The 27547-nt window shown below is 44.3% G+C and overlaps 1 protein-coding gene across 1 annotated transcript in view; it reads left to right on the top strand.

Annotated features, from left to right (window-relative positions):
• The window catches only part of ABCA4 (ATP binding cassette subfamily A member 4), a 145274-nt gene that overhangs the window by 44929 nt on the left and 72798 nt on the right, over positions 1 to 27547 (top strand). The window contains exons 7-15 of the mRNA XM_057528069.1: positions 2257 to 2346; positions 4666 to 4906; positions 5924 to 6063; positions 6740 to 6856; positions 7534 to 7731; positions 20242 to 20447; positions 21098 to 21274; positions 23318 to 23540; positions 26794 to 27015. Of these exons, the coding sequence (XP_057384052.1) occupies positions 2257 to 2346; positions 4666 to 4906; positions 5924 to 6063; positions 6740 to 6856; positions 7534 to 7731; positions 20242 to 20447; positions 21098 to 21274; positions 23318 to 23540; positions 26794 to 27015 (1614 nt within the window). The remainder of the gene's footprint in view (positions 1 to 2256; positions 2347 to 4665; positions 4907 to 5923; positions 6064 to 6739; positions 6857 to 7533; positions 7732 to 20241; positions 20448 to 21097; positions 21275 to 23317; positions 23541 to 26793; positions 27016 to 27547) is intronic.

Genomic DNA, 27547 nt, shown 5'->3' with positions numbered 1-27547 from the left:
CCGGAAGAGAAGCAAGAGAGAAGGCTAGAGAGGGAGCCAAGCACCAGCTCACGAGAGGCCAGGTGTGTCCAGCGTGGGTATTGACCTTCTCTCCTGGAGGCAGTAGGGAGCCATGGAGGATCTTTGTGCAGGAGAAGTGACATGATTGGATCGGGCTGTTGGGTAACTCAGGCTATAGTGTGGAGGGTACATTGGAAGGAAGGAGACTAGGGGCAAGGGGACAGGAAGAAGGCTGTTCTGATAGAATGTTCTGAGACAGAAGCAAGGAGAGCCTGAGCAAAGGCAGTCTAGTGAGGAAGGAAAAAAGAGAGGAGAGAATATTGACTTATTCGTTCATTCGTTCATTTATCCATTTATGCATGCAAAAATAAACTTTTTTAAAATTTTGAAATAGAAATAATTATAAAAGTAGAGAGAATAATATAATGAACCCCCATGTACCCATCACCCAGGTTCAACTATTATCAACATTTGGCTACTCCTGTTTCTTCTGTTCCTTTTTTTCCCTGAAGTCTTTTAAAGCAAACCACAGACAACATTTCATCCTCACTTACTTCCCTATGTATCTCTAACATAAAAACTTACTTGTTTTAACAAAACCACAGTGCTATGATCACACCCAACAAAATTAACATTAATTCCTCAATATTACCTAATACCCAGTTATGTTCACTTTCCCTCTGATCGTTACAGCTGGCTTGTTCAGATCAAAATCAAAATAAGGTCCACAATGGCATTTTAATTGATGTGTATCTTAGATCCCCTTTCATCTGTGACAGATCTTATTGGAGATAGCTAGGAGGGAGAGTCAACAGGACTGAGTGATATCTTGCCATTGGCACACATTTTTACCTGCTGGCTTTCTCCCTTCCTACCTGTTCTTCTCGGCAATTAAAGTGCTTTGCCCAACATACACTGAAGCTATTTTCGAGGATTTTGAAAAGTAGACTATGGCAAGACCAAAGCCTAGGCCCAGTGTTAAGGTTAAGGAGAGAAGACTCTTCTCAGGGGTATAGTTTCAATGGTGGCTTTGCTGCTTCTTCCTCTAGAAAATTCTCCACCTGTCTGCTTTGTAGCTCTCATATGTAACAAAGCCTTTCATTATTACAGTTAGAAAGTAAGCCTGAAATGTTGATGCTCCAAGAGTGTACGTACACTTATTCTTCAGTTCAGAGTCAGAGAGAATATGAGGGCTCCTGCACCTACAGCCGGGAGAGAGGGGAGCAGGACCACAGCTAGAAATAGGAGGCTGGGCTGCTCAAAGCCTAACTCCACCTGCTTCTCTGCTCTGCCCCAGCTAGATCAGTACACCCACCATTTAGGAGAGCCACACTGGCAAATAAAAAGGCAAGGCTTGTGGCTTGTGGTCCATAAATGCATGAATCAGAATTATATGTTGAGCTTGTTAAAATGAAGATCCGCTCAAGGCCTACTCAGGATGCACACTTGAGTTTGAAAATCACCATCTTAAAAGTTAGAATTCAGTCCTAAAAAACAGACTCGGTGATTCAATCATTTTTGAAACTGTAAAGAATGAAGTTATTCATTCAGGACTTGAACTTGATTTCCGGAAAACAAGGTGTTCACCTCAGGCTCTGGGACTTGGAGCCAGCAAGCTTGTGAACTTCCACGTTCCCCACCGCGGTGGAAAACGCACAAACAGCTCTGTGTTGCTGCGTGGGCCTGGGGTCACCAGAACACTGGCGTCACTTAGAGAATCTGCAAGGGAACTTCTCTCTCTTTAAGGCTGCCAGCCGCAGCTTTAAAAAGAAAGGTTCTGGAGTTGGCCGAATCTTCCGTAAGAGTGGTGCTGAACAGAGGAAGAGACACAACCTGTCTGGAAAGGACATAAAGGGACAACAATGACAAGGAAGCCCGAGGTGAACAGGTGGGCACCCTCTGCACGTGGCCTTCCTTTACACCCCAGCAGCTGTGCTCTGTCTTCCTGCCTCCAGGAGCCTTGTCTGGTGTTGCTAAACCAGCCATCAGAATCACTTTGGTGTATTTAATGTCACCATGAAACTATTTGTGATTGCCTAGCTCAGCAGGGCTGAGAATAAGAACCTTTGATTTTCTCGATTAGACAAAAGAAGTTTGTTTCTGAAAGCAATTTTTCAGAAGAGGTTCCGTGATCAAAAAGAAGGGAGGAAATGTTTTTCAAGCATACAGGAGATCAGATAGCACCCATGTATATATGTAGAACTATATATATATATATACTATATTTTTTAAAATATTTGTTCCTATCAATTACAGCTTCCCAGACTCCTGGACAGCAGTTCTCAAGGTATCAATCTGAGATCCTGGGGAAGAATATTATCTGATATGTCGTCAAGAATTCAAGAAGTAAGTGGCTTGATGGTAGTAATATAATTTCATTATATCTTTCCACCATTTTATCACACTTATTATGTCAAATAATTTAATTGTACCTCAGACCTGTTCAAGGAGTAATATATTTGATCTTTCTATCTAGCAATTTCAAAATACCTGTTCATATCCTTAATTATCTGTGCTCCTGGGTCGGAGGCAGCAAGAAAGGAACTGTTCGTCTAATTTCACACCTAGAAAGAAATAACACTCTGTCTGGTGTAGCAGATTATCAGTGGACTGACAGCTGAATCTAAGTCTTTCCACTCTTTCTGATGTGATCCAATATTCTATTATGCTCTTAAAATCCACATAAATCTATACTATTAATAGTAATCGCATACACTTACACAGTGCTTACAGGCACTAAGTGTCTTACATACATATTACATACTCATTTCATCACAAAGATAGTGACTTTTTTGTGTTGTTTTGTAAAATATGTGCACATATTAATCAAATGCCAAGCCATTGCCCATATATAAAATGATTCTCCACTCAACAGATGAGAGGTGCTGGGGTCATAATGATGAAGAGACAGATATCGTCACTGCCTTGTGAAATGTATAGTCCAACAGGGAAGAGAGATATGAAATGAACAATTATCTTCAAGTGTAATGAGTATTATGAAAGAGAGGCAAAAGGGGAAATATAATTTTCCCCAAACTTTTTTTCCCCTCCAGTATTCTCAGCTGACTTGGGCTTTGCCAACCTGGAAAACTGCATGGTTAGAATCTGTCCTTATAAAACTAAGCTCAGCCTGGGCAGAGTGCCGTGCAGGGAAAGTTAGAGAAGGGCCCAATATACTGATGGCCACCTGCTGCAGGGGGAGTCTCTGTTTAACATTCTTTTCTTCATAAGCATTTTAAAAATTCATATCAGTATAATAGGGTTGAAGTTGATAGAGAATTTTTTTTTAAAATCTCCAAAACATATTAAAGCTCTTAATTCCATGTGGGAGTTGCAGAAGGTTTCTTGGCTGTCTAGATAGCAAGTCTAGCATTCGTGAACTGGGTTGAAGCAGATGGCCCAGTTTATGTTAACTGATACTAGACTATTTGACTCTGGAACAGCCCCTTCATCTCGGAGCGCTTTGAATAAATGAGCAACATAATAATGGTAATAACCCCTTACAAGACTGTCGTAAGACTTACTGTTGTTGAAGCAATTTGAGATTCCATCTTTATTATTGAAGCCTAGACTGTGATTATAGGCATGACTCAATATGTGGATTCTACATGGCGCTCAGCAGTTTCAGAGAGCAAGTGTTGGCATGTGGACAGAGAGGAGATGACAGGTAAACATCACTTATTGCAGTGGGAGAACTGTTTTCAGTCTCACCTGTTTGAATCCTAATGGTTTTTTAAATCCCCAAGTGCCTTTGAGAATAAGTAACCAAGTGTGTTTTGGGAATAAAAGTAGCATGATTTTTATTTTGTATTTTCCTTTAAAGTCAAATGGTATTTATTATGGGAACTGAGACCCTGTCAACTCTGGCAGCCCTCAACTTAGTTCTCAGCATTTTAGATCTACCTTCAAAAAACGAGGCCACTGAGTGCCACCGGTACCAATATGGAGAGATGACCACCAGCCTCTTCTTAGTTTGGTGAAGAATTTAAAGAGAGTTTTCCCAAGAATGGAGACTTCATCTGTTCTATATTTGCTTAGATCTTAAAGCATACATAAATACACACACACACACACATACACACACACACACACACAAACACTAAAAGAAACCACAAGCTACACATTTCAGGAAAATGGAAGAGTTCACATTTGGTAAAGCTAAGCTAATAAGAAGATAATTTTCCAAATATAGAAAGCTAAATTCTAAACTATTTGGCCAAAGAAATTTGCCCTGACTTTGCCTTTCTAGGACAGAGCTACTCCTCTATTTTATTTCCCAGTTTTCCAGTAGCTCCATCTTGGTGGGATAACAGAACCTAAGAACTGACTGATAGAGAAATATTCTCTGTGTTTCCCCAAGGACACATTCCCAAGGAATTCAAACTAAATGGACTGGAAAAGAGAAATAATATTGAAATACTTTGGAGGTTACCTCTTTTATTTTCTTTAAGGCTCATCCTAGTTTCCTCCTAGGCCCTGAGTGGACGGCAGTAGAATTTATTTCACAGCTGGATTAAGGATTGCTAAGCATATATATGTTTTCTTTTAAACGTGGAAATCAAATGCCTACGCCAAGGTCTCCCCAAACTTTGGAGCTTTGACTTCCCAGTGGATTGTGACTCTGACTACCTTAGCATAACCTGAAGCCTTTGCCTTGCCTCTCAGTTCATCCACCGACCAAGTGTTCAAGACTTGCTGTGGGTGACCAGGCCACTCGTGCAGACTGGCGGTCCAGAGACCTTCACACAGCTGATGGGCACCCTGTCTGACCTCTTGTGTGGCTACCCAGAGGGAGGAGGCTCTCGGGTGTTCTCCTTCAACTGGTACGAAGACAATAACTATAAAGCCTTCCTGGGGATTGACTCCACGAGGAAAGATCCTATCTATTCTTATGACAAAAGAACAAGTAAGTTTTCTAAGTCCTGCATATAAATTGGCTTCTGATGTTGGTTAAGCTGATGGGTTAACACTTCCAGGTGAAATTAATTCTGGGGTTGATTTTCCCCTGGTCTTGTTGAGGGGCCTTGGGCAAAGAGGTTTCTCCTTCCAGAGAGTCCATTTCCCCAAGTAGGAAGCGGGCAGTGCTCATAAAGAATTCTGGAAGTGAGCCATGGAAATAACTGAGACCCACTTGGAACGGGAACGGAAGGGACATTTCCCACTGATCTGATTGAACTAGGGTTACGTTCTAGAGGAAGAGAAAGATAAATGAGGAGGCAACCCAGAGTTGCAAGCAGAGCTGGGGTCAGAAGGGCTCTGGAGAGTAAACATAGCTGTGGGATGTTTTTACAAACACAATGTAGTGAAAATCCGTGTGTACGTGGTACTGAATTACGTTCCAAATGGCAAGTTGCTGGCAAGTTATCTTTCCCACCTTTCACTATTTTTTTTGGCTCCTGTTGGGTAATGGAGGGTGGGGTGTGGACGAAATGCAGCTGGGCAACCCTCTAGTTAAAAATTGAAAAGCAGCAGCAAGGCACACACCAAAAGCAGCTGGGCCCTAAGACAGCCACACACAACAGAGAAGTTAAGCAGCTAATTGAAAGGAAATTATTGAGACTAAAGCTGAGATTGCAAGGGGAGGCCTTGTTTGGCCTCTCGGTCCCTTTCATCTGAGAATGGCCTCTGTTCCTTGCAATAATCATAAGCAGGCTTCTCAACCTTCCTCTAAAGCAGAAAAAAAACCACAGGGCAAGCCCCATCCTTTGTTTCTCTGATGAGGCCTTTATTGAGATGCAGTGTGGCATTTTTACTTACTAATGATGAGCTTGTTATTTGTGGGGTACAGCCTATTAATTTAGGTTATTTGTCAAATCCTCCAGCATACAGTTGAATGAGACATGTGATTTGAACACACTAATGACTATGTTTAGCTCTGAGCAAGGGGGAGTTTGTATAAAATCTGTCCCTTCTCTCCTGACAGCAACCTTTTGTAATGCATTGATCCAGAGCCTGGAGTCAAACCCTCTAACCAAAATAGCCTGGAGGGCAGCAAAGCCTTTGCTGATGGGAAAAATCCTCTTTACTCCGGATTCCCCCGCAATACGCAGGATACTGAAGAACGTAAGGTCCCAGCTGGTCTTGTCCCTTCTGCCTTCTCCTCTGGCTACCCAGTAGAATGAGAGTGTGTGTGCATGCATGTGCGTGTATGTGTGAATGAGTGTGTGTGTGTGTGTGTGTGTGTGTGTGCGTGTGTGTCTGTATTTTTTACTGTGCCCTCCTGGTGGTGAGCCTCATGTTTGCTTTTTGCTAAGTGGACTCTTGGTTCCTCCCCCATCCACAGACATCATTGGAAGGCTTTGCACCAATGCCCCTGCCTGGCCCTGCCCTCTCTATGCAGCCTACAATGAGATTTTCTTCCTCACTTCCTGAATTCTATCCCTAAGGGAAGAGTTCACAGTTCTCTGAAGCCTGGCTACCCAGAACAGACAAAGATAGGGAGGAAGGGAGGAAGAGCACTTGCTCACAGGGAGTCCAAATCCAGCTTTAATGAGGTTCTGAGACAATAGCATCATCAATATTATGAGTACCTCTGAGATACTAAGAAATAAGATTCTGTCAATCTGGGAGGCTGGGAAATAGCTGATTGTTCTGGGAAATATCAATCAACTGAGAAAATAAAAACACTTCCTTGAAAAGCCTTTCCTAAGTATTGAGGGTTCGTGACAGGAAAGGTACAACCAAGATTCTCTCTCACTTTTTCTCTCTCCATCCTTCTGCTGTCTCTGTCTGGTTTTAGGCCAACTCGACGTTTGAAGAGCTGGAGCGTTTCAGGAAGTTGGTCAAAGCCTGGGAAGAAGTAGGGCCCCAGATCTGGTACTTCTTTGACAAGAGCATGCAGATGACCATGATCAGAGTACGGATGGCATTAGAGGTCGGGAGGCGGGGGGAGGAGAAGGGCCAGGAAAGTTCCATTTGTTTCCTTTGCCCAATAGAGGGTTAATCACCCCTGGAGTTAGATCAAAATATAATAAGCACCAGTTTTGGAAGCTGTCATCATGTGGAATCACCAACTTTGGGTGGGATATAGGTTTCTGAAACTCTGGGGAAATGTGAAAACCGGCGTAAGACCAGTGACCTCCTGAGGTTTCTTGCTGTTATGAATTCACTTGAGGGCCTCAGATTCAGAGGGGCATCTCCCCAAGGGGCCAGCTCTGTAACTGCAAAAGGTGGTTGAGTGTGTCTCTCTGGTCTCATTTTCAGTTTCACAAAACCAGGAGATAAGAGTCCTGCATAGCAGGGATAATTAAAAGGGAACCAAAGAAAATCCTTAAGAAAAAGAAAGCTTCCTATATACCATTTCCCTGCCCCTCTCCCCCATCCCCACATAAACGTGTCCCCTCTGTTATAGAGACCTATGTATTGGGGGGAAATGGGATATAGATAGATATGCCTTATGATGGAAGAAAACCCACTAGATTTTTAGGGAGCCTTAAAGTCTATCCTATTTGTTAAAAATTAGAAATGGCCTAAAAACAAGACCAAAGATCCTGTGGAATTCTAAATGCTGTAACTGTATTGCTTCTTCCCAAGGACACCCTGGAGAACCCAACAGTAAAAGCCTCTTGGAATAGGCAGCTTGGTGAAGAAGGTATTACTGCCGAAGCCGTACTGAACTTCCTCTATAGGGGTCCACGAGAGGGCCAGGCTGATGACATGGACAGCTTCGACTGGAGGGATATATTTAACATCACTGATCGCATGCTACGCCTGGCTAATCAATACCTGGAGGTAAGGGCAGCAAGCCACCTGAGGGCCACACTGGGCCCCTCCAGGACAGCCCTGTAGGTGGAGCCAGAGATCCCTTAGCAAGTCAAGTGGTCTTGGGTTTCAAATCTCATTTTCCCCCCTGAAGAAACAAGAATTCCCACAGCCCCCAGAGATGGATTCTGTTCTCTAACAGCTTATCCACAATTAAATAGTTCCCTCTTCACATCTTCTGCCTCCTAACAGCTCCCTGACTCCTCCTTGGCTACTCCTTCTGCCTTGTAGCTCATACAGTGTCGTGTCTGTCCTCAGCCATCTCCTGTCTGCCATTGCTTCAGTGGCTGTCCATTGGTAGTGTCCACCAAACCTCAAGTTCCAGGGTCCCCCTGCTTGCTGGACACTCCCACCCCCGGGTTATACAGGCACATCAGCCTCAACATGTCCAAAACAAATCTGTATTCTCCCTACCCATAAAGCCTCTCCTCCTCCAGCATTTCCTGTCCTGATCACGGTCCTCTGCAGTTTTCCAGATTCTCAAGCTAGAGGTTTAAGGGTCAACCTTAAATCACCTTGCACTCAACAGCTCTCATTTACTGTTGTAACCTTTTGCCAAGCACTGTGCTAAGCGCTTTCACGTACCTTAGTTCATTCAATCCTCTGATAGCTCCATCAAGTGTATGCTATCATCATTCCCACTTTACAGGTGCAGAAGCTGAGGCTTAAAGAGTTTAAATAAGATCCCATCTCACAGCTATTAGGTAGAACAGACAGGATGCAGATCCTGTGTGCCTGAATTCAGAGCCTGCCGTCCTGACCCCTCCACTGCCTCTGTTACATCCAGTCACTGAGCTTTGTCTCCTCATCTCTAGGTATTTCTCAACTCCTCCTCTTGCTTGCCAGGCTCTCTGAGCCCCAGAGGCTTTGTCATCTCTCCACTAGCCTGTTCTAAAGGCTCACTCCCTGGACTCCAGGGTCCAGTCTCTGTTGGTTCAGGCGCTTCTCCACGCTGACACCAGAGTTACATTCCAAACACACATCTACTGGCATCACTGTCACTCTTACAATCTTAATGACTCATCCTCAGGGAACACAAGTCCCTTCCAAACCTGCTCCAGCCCACCTTCCCAGCCTCTGCTCACTCATACACCTTCAACTCTGCTCCACAGGTCCTTCCACCACCCTCAGGGACACCCCAGCTTCTCCTGATTTCATCCTTTGCAAATGGCTGTTTCTCTGCCTATTTATGAGAGCCTTTTTGCTTAAATGAAAAAGAGAATTTACTGGTTGACATAACCCGGAAGTTCAGGGGACCTAGGACACTGTGTCCTTCCATCTTACCTTTCTGTTTGCCTTGGCCCAGCTTTGATCTCAGCCAGACCCTTTCCATTTGGTAGTGTGTCAGCTGCTCACAGCCCTCAGTGGTCATCTTTACCCCAAAAACTACACAGAAAGAGGGAGTGGCTTTCCCATAACATACATAATACTCCTAGAGAGTTCTCAGATTGGCCTGGCCACTCTACCTATCCCCAGTCCCTCAGCGGATTGTGTACCACCACGAGGTAAGGAAAGCACAGTTGGCTTCATCTGAGTCTCATGGACTGAGCAGGATTACTGTGAATTCGGGGAGGGTATTTCCCCGAAAGAAGAAACATAAGGCAGAGAAGTCTGAAAGGACTTTTCCTTCTCCATCTGTTGAGCTTCTCTTCATTCACTGTTTGAGACTTAGCTCTCAAATGTCACTTCCGCTTCGACATAGGTTAAGTCATTCACTCCTCTGTGCTTCCCTGGCCCCCTCTTTACATCTCTTTCAGACCGTATTCAAGTTAGATTCAAGTTAGCTGTTAACATGTCCGTCTCTGGCAGATCAGCAGGCTGGAGTTATCAGAGTCAAGGAGCCCATCCTAGTTATTCTTGAATTCTCGACCTCAAACTTCCAGGGAACATCTCTGCCTGAGGGCTTATCACACCTGCCACTGGGCCTCATGTCATATAGAACCATTAGCAGGTAGAAGATGCTCTGGGCAGTAGGAGAGGGAATTAAGCCAGTGGCCCCCAAGAGCAAGCCCCTCTCCCCAGACTCCTTGGTCCTGAGGATAACTAACTAGTGAGAAAAAGCCCGGCACCAGCTGTCACCACGGTGCTCTTGAGGACTCCCTGCTGCCCTTGGCGCCCCCAGAATTTCCCTGGAGTGTGTGATGCTCCATCTCCAGAACCATGGAAATATTGGCACAGGCTCTCTAGGCGGCCTTTCAGCAGCGGTCAGGTGTGGCAGCAGCACCACAGCCAAAGTTCAGGTCATTACAAAGTGATTCCCAGCTTGTCTGAAGACAAGAATGACCATGGGTGCTTTTTACGAAACAGATTTCTGGACACAAACCCAGATCAACTGACTCAGAATTCCCAGGGAAGAGGCCTGGTAATCTGTATTTTTACAAACCTGTTGGATTGGTAGGATCTTGGAGTCCCCTTGTACAATTACTCAGTTGACATCGTCTTCTTCTCACGGTGCCTCTACCAGCTAAGTCCCCATCCCTGGCCATGCCCACCACCATCCACCACTGTGCTTATAATACAGGCAGGATTTTTTGGATGGGGTGCAGATGGAGGCACTCTGTTCCTTTATTCTTGCAGAATAGAGTTCAGTGGGTCTCACAATATTTTTGTGAGGTACTACGTATCAGTATAAAGAATACTTCTTAGGTTTGACTTGACATTTGCATGGTGATGTAAAGGGCTTGTTTTCTTGAAGGATCATTTTTTCCATGTAGCTTGTGCTTAATGTAGCACAAGGCACCCAACAGATACTTAGTATATATTAAATGGTTAAGAATTCAGTCTCTGGAGCCAGACCACTTGGGTTCAAATCCCTGCTAGTTGTGCCTCAGTTTCTGCATCTGTAAAGTGGGGATATTAATAATACTTACCTAATAGGCTTGTTATGAGAATTAACTGAGTTAATTCATGCAAAGCACTTAAGACAGTGCCTGGCATTTAGTAAGCACTTAATAAATACTAACTTTTTAGTAAAATACAAACAAACAAAAAATACTATTTGGGAGGAGGAGAGTGGAATTAGTGAAATCAGGCCCAGCCACTGAGCCACTCCTGGTGCTCCTCTAGGGATTACAAAACTGCTAATCGCATCTCACATAAGCCACCAACACTTCCCTGGGGCCTTGCAATCCCATTAGCCCAGCGAAATGCTCCTAAGCAAAGGCCAAGACTGCCACAGGTCAGTGGCCTGCCCCAGGGGTTCCTAAGAGGAGTTTTGATGGTGGCAGAAACCCAGCAGGTAATTATGCTGAGGTTTCTGATCTTCCTGCCCTGGGGAGCAGGGGAGCGGGAGGAAGGAGGAAAGTGATGGGGAATGAACTGAAAGGAGAAGACGGGGCGGGGGTGGGGGTGGGGGTGTTGGGGGCGGGTGTTGTAAAGCAGTGAGGTAGAATCCAATCATTACAACTGGTCCTGGAATTTTCCGCTTTTGTCCTTGTGTTTTGGGAAGTCTGGAGGAGCTTTGGAAACTCCCCAGCTCTCATCCTGAGGACTACTCAGTAGCAGACAGGGCATGAAAACCTCTTCACGATGGCCTCTCCAGGACAGGGCAGCAAGCATGTTCCTTCATAGGCTGTTCAAGGCTTGACTGAGCCTCTCCTTTTCAGTAATATGACTTTCATTAAAGAGCTTTGAGAACTTCTGGGCCAGCCTTGATGCCTACTTCCCTGCCTATTCCAAAAACGAAAAAAATCATTTCAGGAAAATTCAGCAAAAATACTCTAAAATGTAAATTATGTCAGTTCCGGTCAGTGCTGCACTCAGATGTGGTATTGAACAACAGAAGGTCCAAGAACTAAGAGCAAACTTTTAAGCCTTTTGTCATTACAGGAAAGGGGAGTGATTCAATAAGTTTTCTCTTCACCTAATAGAAGGGCCAAGTCCTCTTTCTTTCTGCTCGGGGTGAGGCCTTAGTTACTGGACATTCCACTGAGTATCCTGGAGAGTGTCCCATTCCTCCGGAGCTGCCTTGCTTGGTCATTGTATGCCATGTTAGGCCACTGCTTGGGGAACCTTCTCACCTGCCAGTGAGGATAAATGGGCCTGGATCTCTGCCCATGAGCTACATCACTCTGGGAAAGACACTTTACCTGCTAAGGCTCAATTTTCTTATCTGTAAAATCCAGATAATAACACAACAGACGTCACAGAGTTGTTGTTAAAGATAAAGTGAGTGAAGCGTGCAGGGCACTCAATACATTTGTGCCATTGACTAGTTAAACCTGTGTATAAATTCTCTGCCCCCGATTCCCCATCTCTTAGGTGGGGCTGTTAGTGCCCCCCTTTCCAAGCGGCTGTGAGGATGAGATCGGAGAGGGCTGGGCACATAGTAGAGCCATTTGATGCATGGCAGCTCTTGCTATGAACCACAAGGATGTCCACCCTTGAACCACAGACCACGTGAGGAATGTAGCTTTTTCTCAGACTCACTTTGTGTAAGCATTAACCAGGATGTGAAGCCACTCTTCATATTAACCTTGTGAATTGGCTTAGAATCAGGACTTTCAGTCCATTCCTGAAGGCCCAGGAGGATGTCTCTGGGGCCATTCTGGCCCTTCTGTGGACAGTGCTTCAGTGGCTCCAGAACTCTTTCTGTCCTTGGAGCACGTCCTCAATAAAGGGCTTCTATAACCTTATTCATCCCATAACCATGTTTAGTCTTTCCCCTGATCCCCTTCCCTTAGCAGGGAAAAAAAAAAAATCAAGAATAAAAGACAGACTTCCTGGTCAGAAGGTGGGCAGTCAACTAGGGAAAGGGGTGAAGGTGACATTTTGGGAGCATCACATCTCTAACACGTGGAAAGAGTCATCTCTACAGGCCTTCTAATCACCTTCTCCAAGTCTAAGGAGGCTGAGGGCAAATGAGTCTTCATGTAGGTAAATATCTTAAACTGGTATGTGTATACACTTACATTCATAATTTATATGTCTTATTCACATATATTTTTCTTCTGAGAAAAGCACAATTAGAAAAATTCCTCTGATAACCCTTTAGTTAAAACAAATATCCACACCCCTCCCCTTTGATTTCTTTGTTTAGCGAAGGGTTAGGCCTGGCACAGATGGAATACTATTTAGAATTCACAGTGTATTTTAATTTCATAGTATATTTGAATTTCAGGTCTTGAATTTAGCATCAGAAAGCTGAATTCAGCCAAACTTTAATATGAAAATACCTCTGATCAAGGCATAAAATTGTACTTTAACCAGTTACACCTTCCTTTCCCTAAGTCTTGAAAAAACATGTATTCATTAACTGCTTTTACCTCTGCTGTCAACACACTCAATATATGTGCATAACCCTTTATTATCTACATGGTGATTATCTTGTTGATGAATTATCAGTAGGGGGATTTTTTGGACCACCTTTCCTCTGTACCTTGCATGGTCCTGGCCACATGCCACCACTACCCAACCAGAATGTGCTCAGGGAGCGTATTTTTCAGGCTAGCCTAAATAAAAATAGGATAAGGAAGGTAAAGCTACTGATCGTGTAATTTACTTTAGTCAGATGTTTAGGGATTCGCATAATATCTGTCCTAGTGCTTTCTTCTGTTGATTCATTGTCTCCAAATGTGCATTGGGAGGCTAGGGAGAAGTCAGGGGAAAGGTCAAAAGGGTACAAAAGTCTGCACCATTAGAGCAATATTATTTTAAGAGCCATGAACTGGATCATAAGCAACTCATGGGCAGCGACCTTATTTTATGGCTCATCGGTCTCTCAGAAACATAGAACTGGGCTGAGGAAGGAGAACACAGTTTGGGGAGGAGGGGGGGTGGGATTGAGTTGTAGGTAGAAGAAAGGAACTTGTATTTGAGCCTGCTGTGAGCCAGCCACTATGTTGGGCACTCTTACATGTCATCTAATGCAACGCTCCTAACTACCTGCCCAGCAGGCGTAATTGTTATCATTTTATAGAATTAAAAACTGACTTGCCTGACATACCACAGCAGATAAGAGGTGGATCCAGAATTCTAATCCAGACCTGTCTGGCTCTGAAGAGGAAGTTCTTTCTTGTACCACAAGGGGCATATTAGTAGGGGGTTCAGTCAGTGTTGTTTGGATAAATTACGTAATGAGTTGGATAGGGACAGCAATTATTTTGTTATATTCAGAATAACAGACACTATTGTGATTCAGTCTTTTCTGCTTGGAAATAACTAGGTTTAGAGTAGGAAACCAAAGAGATTTGAGCTCATTCAGTCATTCATATATTCGCATGAATTGAACTACCTACCTCTGAATAAATACAATTAATCCCTGACCCCTAGAAGCTCACATTCTATTGAGAGAGATAAGCTTGTCATTAAATAAGGCCTTAGTAGTGGTACCTCAAGGAGCTGCTAGAATTCAATCTAATGGAGGAGAAACAAGTTACACAGATCCAAAGTCAAAATGTCACAAATCCTCCAAGGACTGTCAAATATCTTCCAAATTGTCTCCGAAATCCCCCTTCCTCACCCTCTCCATGTATGGCCTCTGTTTACTAGGGCCTGTACCATCTCTCCTAGCTGGTCTCTGGGCCTCTGGTCTCTCACTGCTTCTGTTCAGCTCCCAGACTGCCTCCAGTGAGATCTTTCTGAAACCCCAGTCTTGCCATGATGTACCAGCTCTGTGATTTCGGGCAATATCGCTGTTCCCCTGCCTGAAAAATAAGGATGATAAGTGAAGCTACAGCTAGGGCAGTGTTCACCAGTGTGGCTGGACTGGGTGTTTGTGACTGGCAGGTCCTTTCAATGGTCAGTGCCCAGCTCTGCTGATTATTAAATATTTTGAATATGGTAACACTTCCCTCCCAAAGTTGTTGGAATGGTTAAACAAGAAAGCTTTGAGAGCTAAAATCCCCTGCCGTCGTCAGCCAGGCTGTTCTCTCTTTCCTTGGACCTAACTACACAGGAAGCATCACCTGGTGGCTTTGTCCTAGTGTGAGTCTTCATGCTCCAACCTGACCTTTTCATTTGTTTCATTATTGTATTTATTTATTTTAGGAACGGACATTTTTTAACAGCTGTGCATTTCCTATCCCTTTGTTTTCCTGTCGTGGTGCATTTCCTCACTCTTTGTGGTTGAACATTTCAGATGTCTGTTCACGGTGCCCGGTGTGGTAGATAAAATGTATGGCAACGCCTTTGGCCTCTACCTCACCATCTCAACCAACTCAAACAGCCCAAAACTATTTTATCCAGTGGCTTTTTCCATGTGTTGGGAAACAAATCTTGAGTGTTATGGTCTAGATATGCCAGGAAATTCATTCTGGGATGTTTGCCCACATCCATTGGCATTTTCCAGAAGGAACCCCACGTGTCTCCAGGTCCACCAGCGGGACCACTTGAGACCTCAGTTGGCATTCATCAGCCGCTTTGTTCTCAGCCTGAGTGTGGAAGTCAAATTTGTAAGAGGCAGGATTGTAGAGGCAGTGTCTCTCAGGGTGTAGTGCTTTTCTTATCCCTCACATGTCCTGGGTGTATTAGTCAAAGTACTGTGTCAGCACAGAGTGCCAATCCCCTTTGATTATCAGGTTCAAGCAGAAAAAGAGATTCTTTCTCTCTTTGCCTCCACTGGACATCGTTTCCCACTTAATAGATAATTTATCTATTATTTAATGTGTTTGAATTAGAGTTGGAGAGGTCACAGTTGAAGAAGGAAGCCTGCTGCTACTGCAGCTTCTTCTCCCAAGGTAGTGTTTGATTTAGCTGTGTAAACAAGTGACTGCATTCTCCAGAGGTCTTAAACACAGCTGCCTGCCCTGGAGAGAGCCACACCTCTTCCGCCAGGGTGCACTCTGGTTCCTGGTGAGTATCAGCAAAACAACAAACAAGGAATTGTAGGATATGTGTGGGCTTCAAATGGCAGTGGTCCTGCCACCCAGAGTTTGGCCACAGTAGTTGGGAACGGAAGGAGACAAGGAAACCTCTTCTCTTGCTTTACTGCCCTTGGCTATCACAGGGCATTATAACAATTCTCTTTGAGATTCTGAATTCTGCTTGCAAAATTTGCCCAGAATCTGCCTCTGAAGCTGTGAGACAACGAATTTTTAATCAGCGAAGATGCCCTTTGAATTTTTTTCCCAGTACTGGTGCTATTTTTATGCTGAGCCTCTTACACTAGCCATTACTTACCTACCTACAGTATTCTTCCCTAACATCCATGGTCACACAGTTTCTCTCTGTGTAGAACCAAATAGTTTTTATAAACAGACTCTGTGGCTTCAGTCTCATTAGAACCTACTATGTGTTAACTTACAAGCTAATCAGACCACACCAGATATGTCAAAATCCATAACCTTGGTTAAGGGTTTAGTCATTCATCATTGCCTCCCAAACACACTCATGTACACACTCTCATCAATATACATGCTCGTTAGCCAAGATCTTAACTTCAGGGACCAGAGCAAGTACCAAAAGGGAACGAGGTCATTTGCTGTTAGCCAGGTGGCCTCCCCATGAGAATGCAAGGGTACATCATGAGTCATACCTCAGTGGATGACCCAGGGAGTTCTGACTCATGTCCAAATCTGCAATTGCTCTGCCTTGACCTCAGGAAGATGTTCTGGATTAGCTTCATAAGACCTTCCTCTGGTAGAGTTGTCTGACTTTCACCTAATGGCCAATGAGCAAGCTAGTGAACACCAGTGGCTTAGGATCCACCCCACTGCCACCCTCCATTGCCCAGGTGGACACAGAGCTTTGGCTTCTGTCCGTACCATTGTTCTAACTAGATGAGTTGCTATGGATCAGCTTGGGATGGGTTATGTTCCCAGCCATATTGTTTTTAAAAGATAACTGCCTTCTTCCCCAGACAAACAGCTGTCATAAATGAAAGGTAACCTGGCAGGGGCTTAAAAGCCACTAGACTCTTTTGATTTTCAAGATATTTTGCAAAAACAGTAATAAAAATGGTATTCATCGAGTCCTCATTACTTGTGAAATAGTTTAGTATCCTACATGGTTAAAACACAGGCTCTCTCCAGGGGAAGTTTGCTCATCATGCCTCTTAAGAGAGCTTGGAGTGATAATCGTAAAGTGGTTGTGATGATTCAAGGGGTTAATATAAGCAAAGCCCTTGGACCAGTTTTGGTCATATTGTGAGCCTGCAGTAAGCATCAGCTTTTATTCTTACCAGGCGGCACTGGCTGGCCCTTCCCAAACAAGTTCATGTGATCCTTAGAACACACCTGTGAGGTAGGCGTATCTCCAGCTCGCAGATAGGGAAAGAGAGGCCACACAGTTAGGAAACAGCAGAGTGGGGATGGCATTCAAACACTACCCTGTACCATCTTTCCAAAGATGATAATTCAACTTTGAAAATGGGTCAGATGTTTCAGGGTAAAAATGAGTGTTTGAGAACCTTTTGGTTTTGTTTTTCCAGAGAGTATCAGGGTACCAGCCCTAGGGGGATACAGCAGGAAACATGACTGTGAATCAGCTGCCTGATAAAAGAGCCAGGATGGAGCCCACGTCATTGCAGGACTCAACGATATCACTGAAAACATCAGCGCTTATTCCAGTATAGATTTCCCTTTAAGACATGAAAGGAGAGTTCAAAGAGAATGGGCTAGATTGCTCGGAAAGTCACATTATTAAAATGTGTTTGTTTTTATTAGCTTTTTTGCTTCGCTGAGAGTTATACTCTTACTGACATTATATCAAAAATTCACCTTTCACTAATTTCTCCTAGTTTACCATCTGATTTCGGGTGCACAGGATTATGTTCAAAACACACAGTAGTAAAGTTATATTTCTTGCAGCATTTGGGACTTCTAAATTTGAATTAATTCAATTCAGTAAACACTTATTGAGTCCCTTTCATGAGGAAATACTGTTCCAGAGACCTAATGAATAAGACATGGCCCCTGACCTCCGGGAGCTTACTGTCTCTAGAGCTGTGCTAACCAATGCAGTAACCACATGTCGCTATTTAAATTTAAATAAATTAAAGTGAAAAATTCAGTGCCTCAGATGCACTAGCCACATTTCAAGTACTCAATCAATAGCCATATGTGGTTACTGGCTACCATGTTGGATAGGGCAGAAATAGAACATTTCCATCACTGCAGAAAGTTCTACTGGACAGTGCTGATCTACTGGACAGGGGCAAGAGATCTTGTTTAGGAATTCTGTTGCTCTGACTTCGTAGTTGGAGTATGGCTTACTCTTAGAGCAATGTGAAGGAACAGCAGCACCCTTCAGGCTTGACACTTGAAAACATGGATTCATATTCTGCTTCTGACCTATACTGACCTGGGGCAAGGCCCTAGGATGCCAGTTTCCTCATCAGTAAGCAAGCACATCAGACTGTAAGACCCCTCTATGACTCTGTCTGTCCAAGTGCCCTGTGATGCTATGAGGGAATTGGTAGAATACTGTGTGTGTGTGTGTGTGTGTGTGTGTGTCACAGCTAAAAGAAACTGCAGAGAATTTCCATCTCCCCAAGAACTTTCCTGATTATTTTAGAAATTTAATTTCAAGTTCACTCTGTTTGTCAGTACTAAAACTCTATATATGCAGTCCTAAACTCAACAAACTGATTTAAAAGAAGAGAGAGACAGATTATTTTAAAATAGAGACATAAGTAATAGCTGTGCTCTCTTACTTTGCAAGACAATCGTGAGCACATGGAGAGCCTGTGGGTCAGGCTTTGCCTGTGGCTCCTGGTGTGGGAAGAAGTCTGGGCCTGGCGTTGAAAAATGGGGAGAGAATGCAGGCTCTGCCACTGTCTAGCTGCGTGACCTCTGGTAGGTCTCCTCTTCAATAAAATGAGGATTCCAGGTAACTCACAGGCTCTGTGGGAGAGTAAATGTGTTCCTTTAAGCCTGTGTTACATCAACAGCCTTCTAACCAGGCTTCCTGCTCCCCCTTCCCACCACCAGTGATCTTTCAGAAACATGGTCTGATCTCATATGTCCTACCTCTGCTTAAAACCCTACAGTGGTTTCTTGTGGCTTTTTAGGGTTTGCCAGGAAACTCCTGATTTTAGCATGGAAAGCCCTGCATCCCATGAAACCTCTCAGTTGGCCGGTCACCCTGCAAACCCAGCAGGGCAACTGACCTGGGCCCCACCTGCCTTCTTAGTACACATCTCTTACCTCTCACCTCTGCTCACCTACGTTCTTCTCTGTACATTGGCACAAGCTGGGGAGTGTTTGACAAAATGCTGATGACTTGGCCCTGCCTCTTGAGAACCTGATTTCATTGTTTGGGGTGGGACTTGAGTATAGTTGTCTTTTTAAAGCTCCGTGGTGGTTCTAAAGCACAGCCAAGGAAGGGAACCACTATTCTATTCTTGCAGGTCTCCGGAAACCCTGCGAGCTGTTCCCTGTGCCTGAGCTGACCTTTCTCTTGCTTTCTTCCCTTGGCTAATTCCTGCTTATTCTCATCCTGCTCAGGAGTCTCTTCCTCCAGGCAGCCCTCTGGGACACCCCCCCCCAACCCCCGGTAGACTTAGCCTCATCCCTCCACTGGGCTGCTAGACTATCCTAGGCTTGCTTTCACCAGAACCTGATCATTCTGCATTCTGATTGTTGGTTTACTCCAACCCTCTCCCTCATTAGGTCTGGAGTTTCTTTCAGTAAGAGATTTTATCTTTCCTCCTTGTATCCCTGGAGCCAAGCAGGCTCTGGCACATTGCAGGCTCTCAGTAAGTATCCCATGAACAGATTAATCAAGACAAGGCCAGCTGACCTCTTGTGAGTTACATTCTAAGAAAGAAACATCGCACAATAACCCCAGTGTATTATAGAAAGAGGAGGTTAAGGATAAAACACATCCAAGTACAATACAATGCTTTAACAAATCTGTAAAAGTGGACAACTCCCAATATTCAAATTACAAGAAATTCTTAGTTTTGCTCTTTTCTGGGTAATGATTGTTTTCTCTTCCGGGGGAGAAAAAAAAAGACATGTTAGGAAATTCCTTCTCCATCCTCATTACCTGTCATAAAATTGTAACTGGAAATGATTTCCCTGAGGAAATCACTTTGGCTTTCTGTTATTTTCTTTCTTCCTCCTTGTTCTTGCCTCAGCTGGCCATCCTTGTGTGTTTGCAGAGAGGCAGGAAGGTTTACCGCTGGGACTGTTTCTCTCTCTCTTTAAAACTCTTTTATTAGCAGGCTTTCTGATCTTCAAAGCAGCTTGTATCTGATGTGACCCCACTCCCTCGACTCCCCATGCTGGGGAGTGAGAGTTGGGAGTATTTTTGTCATTTTGACGACTTGCATACTTGGACAGCCCGATAGTGCGGTCCTCACTAAATCTGAAGGGATGAGAGCAAGTCAGCGTTCCTAAGCCCCCTTTCACCCCCAAATCTAGACACATTGAAAACTTGACACCAGACCCCGGAGTTAAGCAAACAGTAAGTTTATAGGTCTCCTTGCTTTTGACCCATCCCCTGGGGCAGCAGCCCTGATCCTCTGCCATTTTCTTGCAGTTGAGTCTTTGCAGGTGGTGCTCCTCAGACTCTCTCAACCTTTGTGATTATCCACAGTGCTTGATCCTGGATAAGTTTGAAAGCTACGATGATGAATTTCAACTCACCCAACGAGCCTTGTCTCTGCTGGAGGAAAACAGGTTCTGGGCTGGTGTGGTATTTCCTGACATGTATCCCTGGACCAGCTCCCTACCACCCCATGTGAAGTACAAGATCCGAATGGACATAGATGTGGTGGAGAAAACCAATAAGATCAAAGACAGGTGATGTTTCAGGAGATCTCAGAAGGACCTGGGCATCCCCAGTGATGTATGAGGCGAGGAAAGGGGGCTCCTGTGGGCTCAGGCCACCCATCTCCTTCAGGGGCAAAAAGGTTACTCAGAAAGGCACAGAAGCACGTTGATATCAAAGAACTAAGCTAGACAGTAGATCCTGCTAGTTGGTGGGACCAGGAGAGTTCAGCTACTCTGTCTTTACCCCCTCAACTCAACACTTGTCCCTGGCTGGCCTTTGTGCAATTTGGAGATGAAAACCTCTAGGTACTGAGTTATCTTCACATAGAGATTCTGCAAATGAGGTTTCACCAAAGTCACTGGGAAATTACGTTTGGTACAGGGTAGGGGACTGAGACTGGACTCAGCCTGTAAATCAAATTAAGTTAAATCAGAGGAAGTAAGATATTTTGTAAAGCTCAAAGTAGAGTACTTGAATGAAAGCAATTACAAATCGTGCTGTGGCTAATGTTCATAATTGAGATTTAACCTGTGAACTGGAAAATAGAATCAAATAGTGTGGAAAAGTTCAGGGGAAAGTTTCAGGAGAGTGAATACGGAGTCCCCTCGTGCTTACGACCAGTGAGTGAGCTGTCCATTCCCATTCCCATCCTTTGTCCCTCTCTCCGGTTTCTTCTTAGGTACTGGGATTCTGGCCCCAGAGCTGATCCTGTGGAAGACTTCCGATACATCTGGGGTGGGTTTGCCTATCTGCAGGACATGGTTGAACAGGGGATCACAAGGAGTCAGGCCCAGGCTGAGGTTCCAGTTGGAATCTACCTCCAGCAGATGCCTTACCCCTGCTTCGTGGATGACTCGTGAGTCTGAGGTCCCAATCCCCCTCCAGGACAAGCTGATCAGGTTGCTGGGGTGGGGTGAGGTGGAGGTGCTCCCCAGGCTTCAATCTCTTTGGAGAAAAAAACCCGGGGCCTGGGGCCGGCTCCGGGAGAATGGAGCTCTGATTGAGAAGCCTGCTTCTCCTCGACTCCGGGCAGGGTCAGATGGACAAGTAAAGTGGGAGAAAGGAGCTGGTGTTGTGGGTGGAAAAGGGAAGGTGAAAATTAAAGCAGGGGAAGTGAGGTTGGGGGAGGGGACAAAGGCTTTTAAAATTTCCACTACGTAGTATGTTTGGTATGTGGAAGGGTTCAGGTCAGAGTGTTTGCCCAGTGACTGCCAAAACAGCAAATTAGGACTCTGCATCACAAGTAGGTCCGGTTCCTAGGAGCCTTGGAATAATGCAGCTCCTTCCCTAATTAACATTCTCATGATGTATGCTTAATGAAAAGGTAGAGGGATGTCTTGGATGAGCTTGGGCCCTCCCTGCCTGCCCACCCCCATCCCCAGGCCTGTACATTTGCTGGCCAGTAGCAAACTAAGCAAGTAGCCCACTGTTTTCTGAACATGCATTTGGGGGGTGGTAGAGGGAGGGACAAAGAGGGAGAAGCGGCTGGGAGGGCTCATTTACTATGGTGGATGGGGGCAGAAATGCTCCCAAGGACAGCAGCAGAGATCTGCAGTTGGCTTAGGGATTCAACTCCTAGAAGAAAACTGGGAAGTTCACCATAGTGTACGTGTGGGTTTGCGGGGTTCAGGGAGGAGATAAACGTGCACAGCCTGTAAAAGGAAGAGTCAAATTGCCAGCTGGCAAGGTAGTAAAATAAAGCCCAGTATGGGTGTAACACCTCAGTCCAGTCCGTTCTCCTTCAGCTCTACAGAAGACTAAAAGAGATAACAGGGGCTGTTCTGCAGTCAGTTTACGTTTGGACAATAGGCAGAGATGGGAAATGGAGCCGGGGCAAAAGCCCAGCTCTACTTCTAAGATCAGAATAGGAGTAACCGGCAAGGAAGTGGGGTAAACAGTGAGGAGGTGGTAGGGATTCTGGCCATTCAATGTGGGAGAGCCCTCTGGTGGCAGGTCCCAGAAGGGCAGGCATTATGAATTTATGGTTCTCTCCCTAGGGCCATCTTGAGTGAAACCCTCCCACGCTGGAATTGGGCCCTTCCTGTGACACCCAACAGTTTTCAAGAAATAATAATCTCAAGGGCTTTTACTAGCACATCAAGCACAGGGAAAACATATGTAAAGTTCACAGTAGAGTAATTCCAGAATATCAACTCTGCCCTGCTTACTGGAATGAATATCCATGGAGGTACTCCACCAGTACATGGCTGGTGGAGTCAGTGACTATTGAATCACTGATTGATTTGTTGCTGGGTCAGTTGCCTTCTGAAAGTGCCATACTGATTAGTTATTTTGTGCCCCTTCCTGTATAACTGGGGTTTGATCCTCCTGGGTAGACAGCGCTTCACTGGCTGACCCCTTGGGGAGCCCAGTTATTGACCTCACCACCACCAGTTCCCTTTGTCCACCTTCTTGGGCTTCAGTGTCAGTTAGCATGTATCTACCTATTCCAGTCACATCCCGCATCATCAAGTCTGCAATCCTTTCCTGGGAGATCTTACAAGAAGCTCTATACTATGTAACATACATAGTATGATTTTATTTACACATTTCACTTACAGAGCACTCATCTGGACTAACCAAAAAGCTGTCTGAGATCTTATAAAGAACATCTATACTATATAACATACATAGTACAATTTTATTTACACATTTTACTCACAGAGTTTTCATCTGGGCTAACCAAAAGGCTACAGTCTTTTGCTCTAAAGAAAAAGTAATCCTTTGGGACAAAGTGCAATGTATTAAAAGAGTCAAGTCCATTGAGTGCCCGGTGGAGATTTTTCTGCCTTTCCCTCCACCTGGGCTTTGTTCTCAACATATTCATTCAACAAACATTTACTCCACCTCCACCAGGTACAAGGCAATCTACTATTCTGCTTCTCTCCTCTTGCTTTAGTTTTATGATCATCCTGAACCGCTGTTTCCCTATCTTCATGGTGCTGGCCTGGATCTACTCTGTCTCCATGACAGTAAAGAGCATCGTCTTGGAGAAGGAGTTGAGACTGAAGGAGACCTTGAAAAATCAGGGTGTCTCCAACACAGTGATTTGGTGTACCTGGTTCCTGGACAGCTTCTCTATCATGTCGATAAGCATCTGTTTCCTGACGATATTCATCATGGTAAGCCAGATGGAGAAGGTTCAGAAAACCTAGAATAATTTTATTCCTCCCACTTTTCTTCCTGTTAATGAACTTGTGCCTAGATTAGTCATCTGGCCACCAAAGATAGCATGACATGTAGCTGCCTGGCCATTTCAGCCAAGGTGGAAGACACTTAGACAAAGTCTTCCCTGAAGAGCCACTGCGTCATAGCATCTTCCCTGCTCCCACTTCCTGCCTGGGGAACCACAATCTACATAGATTATCCAACCCCATTACGTGGACTATCTGGGAAAGCTGCTGTTAGCAGAGACCAGCACAGGGAGATTGTGTGTGCAAAGCGTTCTCTCTTTTCAAATACAGAAGAAATGAATCCATTTCATTTCTTTTCTTGGGATTACTGTCCCAACCACCAGCTGGGGTGGGAATGTGGAGAGCCTTTTCAGTGTATTAGGAGAGGAGATCTGGAATGTTTATTAATTACCATCATGTCACACCATTCATGGCTTGACCAAAGAACATTCTGCTGCCTACAAAATCTCTAAGACCTCTCTGTTTTAAGGGGTGGAATTTGGAGTCCATCCTTTCTCAGTGACAGGAATTTTATAGGTGCAGATAGCATGCATAGGTCCATCCTCTGCAAACTTGCAGCTCCCTTGCAAGTTAGACCTGTAAATAAAACATTATTTCATAACACACTGCTGTGCTTCATGTTTAACTCCTCCACAGTAGATGATCTTTTGTATTTGTTGAATGATAGGACATAAATTTAGGTAACTTTTTATATTTATTTGATGGGATTTAGTATAAGCCTTAGACTTCAAGCTTTGCAATCTTCTGATATAGTGTCATTAAGCTTGTTCTGCCTCTTTACCATGATGATATTAAGAGTTCCTTGCACTAAGCGATATATGTGCTGATGCACAGATTCTGACTGTGTCCCTTGTTATGCTGGATGATACCTGGTGCCTACCTGATCCAAGAATGTTCCATCCCATATCCTGTCCAACCAACACATATCCAGTTAAACCAAATCCTGCCCCTTCTCTTTGCAGTAAAATGTACTAAGTCTGAATGCTTTTAGTTTAAGTGTTGCACTGAGATTCAGTGAGCTGTGGCCTTAGCCAAACCCTGTGCTAGAGCCCAATCAAAACCAATGCTGATGTAGAGGTCAGTCTGCTCAATCTGACCAGACCCAAATGTAGCTTTAAATACACAAAGGGTCCCAGAGTTCCAGAGATGAGGGGAGAAGCTGAGAAACTTGTCTTCCTCTAGGGGTCCCTTGTTCCTTCCCATCCTTCAGTCTACTCCTTTCCCCACTACTAAGACATTTTGTGTCCTCAGAATTAAAGGAGTCAAAATGCATGCACGACATCTTGCAATGGCCCTGAGATTTGTTGCTAATAAGTGGCATTGAGATTTGCCTTCCTAAGAATGGACATTAGGACTTCAAAGCTTTTAGGACGTGAGGTAAAGAATGTTTACTAAGAGTTTCTTGCACAAAGGGGTTTCTCCTTGTGGGAACCAGGACATTGTTCCAGTTTCCAGTGATGGCGGAAACAGAGCTTTCCACAACAAAATAGGATTTTCCTTTGAATGACGCTCTCATCTTTCCCCTGTCGTTCCTTCCCACCTCAACTATGCAGGAAAGAAACTGGAAGCTGGGACAATGGAAAGGTTCCATTGTTATTCAAGCTGTTAAGAACAAAAAAGAAAAGTGGTCATTAGAAGAAGACAAGGCCAGTGAAATTGTTGGGTCAGCCAAATGACTTTCATCTCTGCCTGAAGTCAATGAGAAATTATATAGCCTAGAAGTTTGTAGGGCTTTGCTTTGAGCTGAGATAAGAAATTAATTTCATTCTTCTGAGAATAACAGCAACCATCTTAAAGTTCTTCCAGCCAGAAGCCACATGTTCAGTCATGGTCTTGCTTTTATTGAGTTGCATGTGATTAAGGATGAGGAGTGAGCTTCCCAGGGTAATGTGGGGAGTGCTTTCACACAAAATCAGGAACTCTGAGTCTTAACGTTGACTTTTATTTAGATTTCCTCAAAGTTTGCTTCTAGTTAAGCATGGCTCTCTTCCACCTCCTTTGCCATTTGTTTTATTCCATTTTCCAATCTGTTCTGTCAGTGTCTGGCAGGCATGACAGCATGAATGAAGAAGAAACGGTAGCAGCAGGAGATAAGTGGCACATTTTTTCTACTCAAATCTTACATGCCCATTATATATATTGCTACTTGGTCTCTCTTTTCTACTGAGAGAAACCCAGTGCCCCACTACCAGTTAATCAGAACCAATTCAAGAGGTGAACCAGTTTGTACCTTTATGTTCCCAAGAAAAGAACAGGATGATCTATATGAATTTGGAGTTATGTGCAAAGGGTAAAAATCCTCATAGGAGGATACCTCATAGGTAAAAATCCTGTAGGAGGCCTATGGCAAAAGAGAACCAAGAAGGCCTAATAAATTTGAATGTCTCAATTTATCCTTTAATGTAACCGGACAGCAGCTCACTTATTAAAAATACCTAGTTTGGTCCTATTTTCTACATAGCCAAAGTGATTGACCCACTAGTTAACATGAAAGATACTGAATATTGCCCACAGGTTCTACGAAATGTATTTGTATGATATTATGGGTCTGGAGGATTAATCCACTTCCAAGTGATGTGGATTAACTACTGATATTTTTATCTATGTGAGAGGCAAATCTCAGAATATAAGTATTGGGTTGGCCAAAAATTTCGTTAGGGTTTTTCTGTAAGATGTTTCGGAAAAACCCGAACGAAAATTTTGGCCAACCCAATATAAATGATTAAGTTAGCAGGCCAGGCCCCAGGCAAAATGTTAAAGCTTGTTGGATGGTCTCCCACCTCCCTCTTTTGTTCCTCATCTACTCAGTATATCCCAAGAGCTACTGATGCTCCAAGACCCCCTCTGCAGATTTTCCTCCCCTGCTCTAGGCTTATTTCTCCACACTATCCCCTTCCCAAGGATTTCCTTAGTGAACACATAATAATTACTCAGTACTGATAGGTAGCTTAATATGTTACCCTCCCGGGGAAAAATGACATAATTAGAATTAAAGGAACTCAACACATTGAGTCTTAAATGTGGAAATTTGGACACCAACAACAGGCTGATGGGAGAGATCCCTTTGGGGCAGAGGGCTTCTGAAAGCCCCAGAATCACAGCACAGAGGTCAATCCTGAGAGGGGTGGTGCCCCTGGATGTGCGTGGAAATTACTGACTCAAGTGGTCTCTTTCGTTTCAGCATGGAAGGATCCTGCATTATAGCAATCCATTCATCCTCTTCCTATTCCTGTTGGCTTTCTCCACTGCTACAATCATGCAGTGCTTCCTGCTCAGCACCTTCTTCTCCAAGGCCAGCCTGGCAGCAGCCTGTAGTGGTATCATCTACTTCACCCTCTACCTGCCACACATTCTCTGCTTTGCTTGGCAGGACCGAATGACGGCCGACCTGAAGCTGGCTGTGGTAAGGAACCCTGGGCTTACACCTAGAATGTGATGCATTCCATCTGAGGGGTATGTAGCAGTCTGAGAGGACCGGCTCACCCTTTGAGGGGATCCACTTTGCCTTTTGGCACAAAGGAACACAAGGTTTGAAGGCACAGGTACAAAAGTGGGAGCATTCTTCACCCTGAGCAATCGAAGAGTTCCTCCTCACCAAATCTGCTTGATTAGTCTGCCCTGGGAAGTAATTGAAAACCAGTTCAGCTCATGGGTCCCTTTGTGTATCCATAAGGGGAGAACAACTGGGCCCATTTCACTCAGGTTTTTTTTCCTAACATTTGAGAAGATTCATAAGGGAGGGAGCTTGCCCCCTAACTATTCTGTCTAGAAAGATGTTTCCGTAAATTAAAAGTTTTTGTTTCTCTCCAAAAGAATTTGAATTGGAACAGCTCTACAGTGTCCTTGTCATGTTCTACCAGTGCACTCAGAGAGGGGTGCAGAAATGAGCCAGTCAGGCCCTCTTGCCAAGAGAGGTCTCTGGAAATTGACTCTGG

The sequence above is a fragment of the Balaenoptera acutorostrata genome, chromosome 1, assembly GCF_949987535.1.
Source record: "Balaenoptera acutorostrata chromosome 1, mBalAcu1.1, whole genome shotgun sequence".
In the NCBI taxonomy this organism is placed as follows: Eukaryota; Metazoa; Chordata; class Mammalia; order Artiodactyla; family Balaenopteridae; genus Balaenoptera; species Balaenoptera acutorostrata.
Note: the sequence above shows the minus strand (reverse complement) of the source record. Positions and strands in the feature narration are given on the sequence as shown.